Below are 6,591 nucleotides of genomic sequence, written 5' to 3'. Positions count from 1 at the left end.
CTGCTCCTGCCGCCCAGCACAGGCCCTCACCTCCCTACTGTCTGTGTCCAAGGGAGCAGTTGGCCAACCCCAACGCCTCTTCATTTATGAAAGCGTCCCTGTGGCCAAGGCCCTTAGATCTCACTTTTTTTTAATTCTTTATCGTTAGAAGTATTACATGTTTCCCTTTCCCTCCCTTGACCTCTCCCCACCTGCTCCTGCCACCCAGCACAGGCCCTCACCTCCCTACCGTCTGTGTCCACGGGAGCAGCTGTCCTTGACGTGGCATGGCCAACCCCAACGCCTCCTCACTTATGAAAGCGTCCCTGTGGCCGAGACCCTTAGATCTCACCCCCCTCCCCAGGTCGTAGTGACACGGCGCACCACGCCATACTCACTGGCTATGTATCGCATGTTCTTGATGCGGGGTCTGACCAAGAAGCACAATCTATGGGAGAGAAAGGGGAGAAACTCAGCGAAGGGAAGTCATGAGGTTGGTGACAGACAGCACCACCTGAAGAAACTGAAACAACACCCCACTCTTTCACCATCTGCTCCTCTCGGCCGGCCGACCGTTCCCAGCCTCGCCAATGCCGGGCCTGCCCTGACCACGGACTCCCCTCCCGACAGCAGGGACACTGTGCTCAGCAAATGGACCCTCTGGGGTACCCGGAGTTCCTGTTCTCAAATAATTTACAATCTGTCAGGCGAAATCATATGCACACATGCATAAAGTATCAGACACGTGTTTAAAAACAATACAGAAAGTTGTCTGGACAGCATGGCTCAGTGGTTGAGCATCGAACTAGGAACCTGGAGGTCCCAGTTCGATTGCTGGTCAGGGCACTTGCCTGGGGTGCAGGCTCAATCCTCAGTGTGGGATGGGCAGGACGTAGCCCATCAATGATTCTCTCTTATCAATGATGTTTCTCTCTCTCTCTCCTTCTCCCTTATTCTCTGAAATCAATAAAAATATATTTTTTTAAATACAAGAAGGTATATAAAATGTTTTTCCAACTTGGATGTATTCTCCATGTACCCAGGAGAATTTTTCCTCTAAGGGAGGGTGTATATTACTTAAGATTGAAAAGTATTAAAAAGAAAAACAGCGCTGGCTGGTATTGCTCAGTGGTTAGAGTGTCAGCCCAGGCACCAAAGTGTCTCGGGTTCAATTCCCAGTCAAGGGCATGTACCCAGGTTGCCAGTTCGATCCCAGGCCCCTTCCACTCTCTCTGAAGAAGCAATGGAAAAAATATCCTCTGGTGAGGATTTAACTAAAAGAGAAAAGAAAAAAGAAGAACAAAAAGCAGACAACAGGCAGTGTGTGACAGATACTAAACACCCTGGAGATCCAGAGGGGGAAGGTTTCATGGAGGAGGTGGCACTGGGGTCTGAGGGTATGTCTTGCAGGAGCAGTGAGGACAGGAGGGAATTTCAAGACAGAGCTAATGGAGTGGCCAGAAGGGGGATGCCACATGCATGTAGCTGGGAAGCATGTGTCCAGCGGAGGCTTGAGGGCCCCGTGAGAGACCAGGCTGCCCTGTGAGAGACTAGTGTGAGGCCCAACTGTGGATTCCCTTGGCTTCCACCATGAGCAATCTGCACTTAACTCGGTAAGAGAAGACTCGATGGTTCTTGAGAAGAGCACGGTGAAAAATATATATTTTTAAAATATATTTTTATTGATTTCAGAGAGGAAGAGAGTGGGAGAGAGAGAGAGAAACATCCATCAGCTGCCTCCTGCCTCCTGCACGCCCTCTACTGGGGATCGAGCCCAAAACCCAGGCATGTGCCCTGACTGGAATCGAACCGTGACCTCCTGGTTCATAGGTCGAAGCTCAAACACTGAGCCAACCCAGCCAGGCAATGAAAATATTTTTGAAAGCTTCATCAAGAAGACTGGATGAGAGAGAAGAGGACAAGGGAGGGAGAAACTGGAGAAAGGAAGACAGAACAAGGGGCTAAAGCATAACCTCTCATGCAACTGTCCAAGGGCAGGGAGGGGAACCGTATCACAAGCATCTCGCGGCCAGATCCCAGCCACGGACGCATCAGGGGCAAAGTGCAGGGACGCCCCCCGGCTTGGAGGCGAGCCGGAAGCCCCAGACACTCACTGTTCACTGGAGCTCAGGACTGGCTTGTTCTCCACCTTGTACAGCTTGTCTACTTCGTGTTGCTGCCGAGAGAAGCCAACAAGACAGGGGACACAGCGTGCTTGGACACCCGCAGCATGACCCAAAAGCAGGGACTGGGGCTCCTAGTCATGCTAACTCTGGGCATCAAACTGCCTCCCTGACAACCAGTCACTGAGCCTTCCCCAAAATGTCAACAGAAAAACCAAAAATAAAACAATTCAAAAACAATAGATAATACCATCCATTCCAGCTACCCTCTATTTACCCTACAACGGTAGTCGCTCTTTAATAATTTGTACTGTTCATCAAAAGAAAAACTGGCCAAATTGGCGTGGCTCGGTGGTTGAACATCGACCTAGGAACCAGGAGGTCAGGGTTCGATTTCTGGTCCGGACACATGCCCGGGTTGTGGGCTCGATCCCCAGAGGGGGACTTGGGGAAGGCAGCCGATCGATGATTCTCTCTCATCACTGATGTTTCTCTCTCTCCCTCCCTCTCCTTCCTCTCTGAAATCAATAAAAAATATATTTAGAAAAAGAAAGAAAAACTGCTTAATGAGGAAAGAATCTGCCTGGAGGAAAGGGCAGGTACCTTTAGGATGGAGACGCTGGCGATTCGATCCAAAGGGCTCATGAGATCGGCCTCAATGAACAAGTCCTTTTTTCCTGGAAGCTGAAGACACAGAGTAAGTAGCATCCTGGGTCACTCCGAGGTCACACACGCTCCCGCGGTGACAGCTCACGCGGCCACCTGTCTACCAGAACCCCAGTCTCGGAGCTGGAAGGGCGCCAAACATCATCTACCCCGGCGCCTGACTTACTGTTGACATCCTATCAATAGCTGACATTTCTCTATTTACGCACCTATTTCGTCTTCTCATTTTCTGCACCGGCAGAAAAATATTTCACCTTCTTTCTAAGGTTAACTCCTTGTCACGCAGCCCTCCTGCTGGCCTGGGACCTTGTCCTGGATCACTGCCCGCTTCTCCACCGCCTCCTCCACTCAACCTCCCCATGACCCCCGTCTCCTGCTGGACGAAGCCAAGCAAAACCAACCCCCACCCACACCCCGCAACCCCTTACACTGCCAGATCTCGCTCTTTTTTTTAATCCTCACCCGAGGATATTTTTCCATTGATTTTAGAGAGAGTGGAAGAGAGAGGGAAAGACAGAGAGAAACATTGATGTGAGAGAAACACATTGATTGGTTGCAGGCTGCAGGCCCTGACTGAAATCGAACCGTGACCTCCTGGTTCATAGGTCGACGCTCAACCACTGAGCCACACCAGCCGGGCAATGAAAGTATTTTTGATTACGTGCCCTTGATGGGAACTGAACTTGGGACCCTTCGGTCTGCAGGCTGACCCTCTATCCACTGAGCCACACCGGCCAGGGCCCAAATCTCTTTTTAAGTAGCATTTTCCTTCTAATTACAGAAACTGCCTGTGTTCAACACGGACGAGTTAGCCCAGGGCAGTCCTCTCCCTAGCATGCCCCACTCACCCACCCCAGACCCGTCATCTGATTCCGGCATCACCACTCCTAACACTCCCTGACCTGGCCAGGGGACGGTGAGGTCACACTGAGTGGCAGGGGCGAGGGAAGCCATTTCAAGCTTCCTCTCAACTAGGCCTGGACAAGTGTGTGTGTGTGTGGGGGGAGGGGGGGTGAATAGCAGTAATAAAATTTAAGGACATAAAGGCCAAAGGTTTGCCATTCTGGAGTGCTGTGGGTATTGTAATGGTGGGTTACCTGCAAGATCAAAACCACCAATTCAGGTGGGCTGATGCCTAAGGTACACAGGGGGCAGTGGTTTTCAGTCCGGATGTAGGGGAAGGGTGGAAAGCAAGATTGAAACAGTTGTTAGAGGGCCTGGAATTGATCCTCTATGGAACGGGGCGGGGGCGGGCGTGTGTATGTGTGTGCGTGCGTGCGTGTGTGTGTGTGTGTGTGTGTGTGTGTATGACTTTTGTGCACTGACGCATCCTATCAGCTGGGAATGTCAGGTAGATGAACCTGGGACTTGTGGGTAAAAGGGACTGGAGACAGGCCACGCATTTTCTCTGCATTAAACTTGCTTTTATATCATTCCTTCTGAATTTATTCAACTAACTTGTTGAAAAAATTCCAATGAATTGGAATTGCTCTGGCTGAAAATACTCAATTTATATATAGACTCAAAAGTTAGCTTTTCCCTCATTCTAGGTCCTTCTCTTTATTCTGCCTCTCCCTGTTTGAGACTTCGAACTGCACAACACTGTTCAAAGCTGTAGACTATTAGGTGCCATTGTCTTTATTCTGCTCACTGACACTGCAGAGAAGTTATTCTCCATCACTGCTCAGCAAAATCAAAATCATATATGCTCACTGCTTAATCATCACGTACTTTTTCATTTCATTTTTCCAGCTTCCTTGCATTATTATAGTGTCACTGGATTTTAAGAACTTGTTTATAACTAAAGATGTTAACCGTTTCTCATGCATTGCAAATGATATACCATGTTTTTTGTTACTGGAACATCCCCAGTAGGGTGTGTGCAGGAGGCAGCTGATTGATGTTTCAAACTCTCTATCCCTCTCCCCTCCCTTCCTCTGAAATCAATAAAAATATATATATTTTTAAAAAGACACATGGAATGTGTAATAGGATTTTTTTAATACTTGAAAGAAATGAACAGTGTTAACAGTCCTTTATCTGATGGCAAGATTATAGTGATTTTTTCCTTTATCCTTTCCTTTATCTTGTACGTTTTCTATAACGTGTAGTATTTTTATAATCACTATTATTAAAAAGTGAGGTGGCAGGAAATATCCATAGGGCTCAGGAACTGATTCAGTTAAGCGTGAGAGGGGAAGGAGGTTCACCTGAATAGCAACGCCCATTAGCAAGAATAAAGACCCAAGAAGCACCCTAGCCGGTGTGGCTCAGTGGATAGAGCGTCAGCCTGCGGACTCAAAGGTCCCAGGTTCGATTCCAGTCAAGGGCACATTCCCAGGTTGTGGGCTCAATCCCCAGGAGAGGGTGTGCAGGAGGCAGCCGATCCATCATTCTCTCTCATCATTGATGTTTCTATGTCTCTCTCCTTCTCCCTTCATCTATGAAATCAAAAAAATATATATATTTTTAAAAAGACACATGGAATGTGTAATAGGATTTTTTTAATACTTGAAAGAAATGAACAGTGTTAACAGTGCTTGTAACTGATGGCAAGATTATAGTGATTTTTTCCTTTATCCTTTCCTTTATCTTGTACATTTTCTATAACGTGCAGTGATTTTTATAATCACTATTATTAAAAAGTCAGGTGGCGGGAAATATCCACAGGGCTCAGGAACTCATTCAGTTAAGCGTGAGAGGGGAAGGAGGTTCGCCTGAATAGCAACGCCCATTAACAAGAATAAAGACCCAAGAAGCACCCTAGCCGGGGTGGCTCAGTGGATAGAGCGTCAGCCTGCGGACTAAAAGGTCCCAGGTTCGATTCCGGTCAAGAGCACATGCCCGGGTTGTGGGCTCGATCCCCAGGAGAGGGTGTGCAGGAGGCAGCCGATCCATGATGCTCTCTCATCATTGATGTTTCTATGTCTCTCTCCCTCTCCCTTCATCTATGAAATCAATAAAAATATATTTAAAAAAAGACACTAGAAGCTAGTTAGGATATTGGAGCACTGAAACCCACGTGGGCTGTGTTGAGTTGTCTTGTGGCCACTCGTCCCCACCTACACTGCATTTACAAGTTTCTCTCCTTGGTTTCATTTGCTCTCTTTTGATGTGGCTCTCACCTGAGCTGGTGGCTTTAACTAGCATCTCTTCAATTCCTGTGGCATTGAGAGTAACTTTCATGTGCAAATCAGGGCACGTAAAATAGAAATAAAATATGGCCTCAAATCCCCTGAGTTTCTCTCAAGTCCCCATCTGCCTCCCGGCTGCAGCTCTACATTTCCATCTGCTGACATCAGTGATGAGAGAGACGGCTGCCTCCTGCACGCCCCCCACTGGGGATACAGCTGGCAACCCAGTCATGTGCCCGGATTGGGTATCGACCTGTGACCTCCTGGTTCATAGGTCGACACTCAACCACTGAGCCACGCTGGCCAGGCTCTAATTCTTTTTTTTTTTTTTTTCATTTCCATTCAGTGTTCATACAACAAGTATTTATGAAGCCCATGCCACGTGCCTGACTCCAAGCAAGGCACTCACGGGGTAGAAGACAGTGTTAAAGCAGACACGTTCCCTGTCCTCAAGGACCTTCCAACCTAGTGGGGAACGTGGACAGTAAACAAATAGCTACGTATGTCACAGTGGTATTTACAATGATAGCAGCATTATTTTCCTGTTGACCCAAGTTTACCATCTCACACTTGGCTTTGCTTCTCCCTCAGCCTTTACCACCATCAATGAGCCTTTAAATCTTCTCTCACCGTGACTTAAAATTCCATCATTCCCCTCCACTCCCCAGGTCATCAATTCTGTTTTTTTG

The 6,591-nt window shown here is 47.9% G+C and overlaps 1 protein-coding gene across 1 annotated transcript in view; it reads right to left on the bottom strand.

The window, feature by feature from the left end:
• Positions 1–6,591, bottom strand: part of VPS33B (vacuolar protein sorting 33 homolog B (yeast)) — a 24,287-nt gene that overhangs the window by 15,526 nt on the left and 2,170 nt on the right. The window contains exons 2-4 of the mRNA XM_006769587.1: positions 2,706–2,786; positions 2,094–2,155; positions 355–427 (exon numbers count right to left, since the gene is read on the bottom strand). Coding sequence (XP_006769650.1) covers positions 355–427; positions 2,094–2,155; positions 2,706–2,786 — 216 coding nt within the window. The remainder of the gene's footprint in view (positions 1–354; positions 428–2,093; positions 2,156–2,705; positions 2,787–6,591) is intronic.

This window comes from Myotis davidii, unplaced genomic scaffold (genome assembly GCF_000327345.1).
Source record: "Myotis davidii unplaced genomic scaffold, ASM32734v1 scaffold324, whole genome shotgun sequence".
Taxonomy (NCBI): domain Eukaryota; kingdom Metazoa; phylum Chordata; class Mammalia; order Chiroptera; family Vespertilionidae; genus Myotis; species Myotis davidii.
This window is presented reverse-complemented; position numbering and strand designations above follow the sequence as displayed.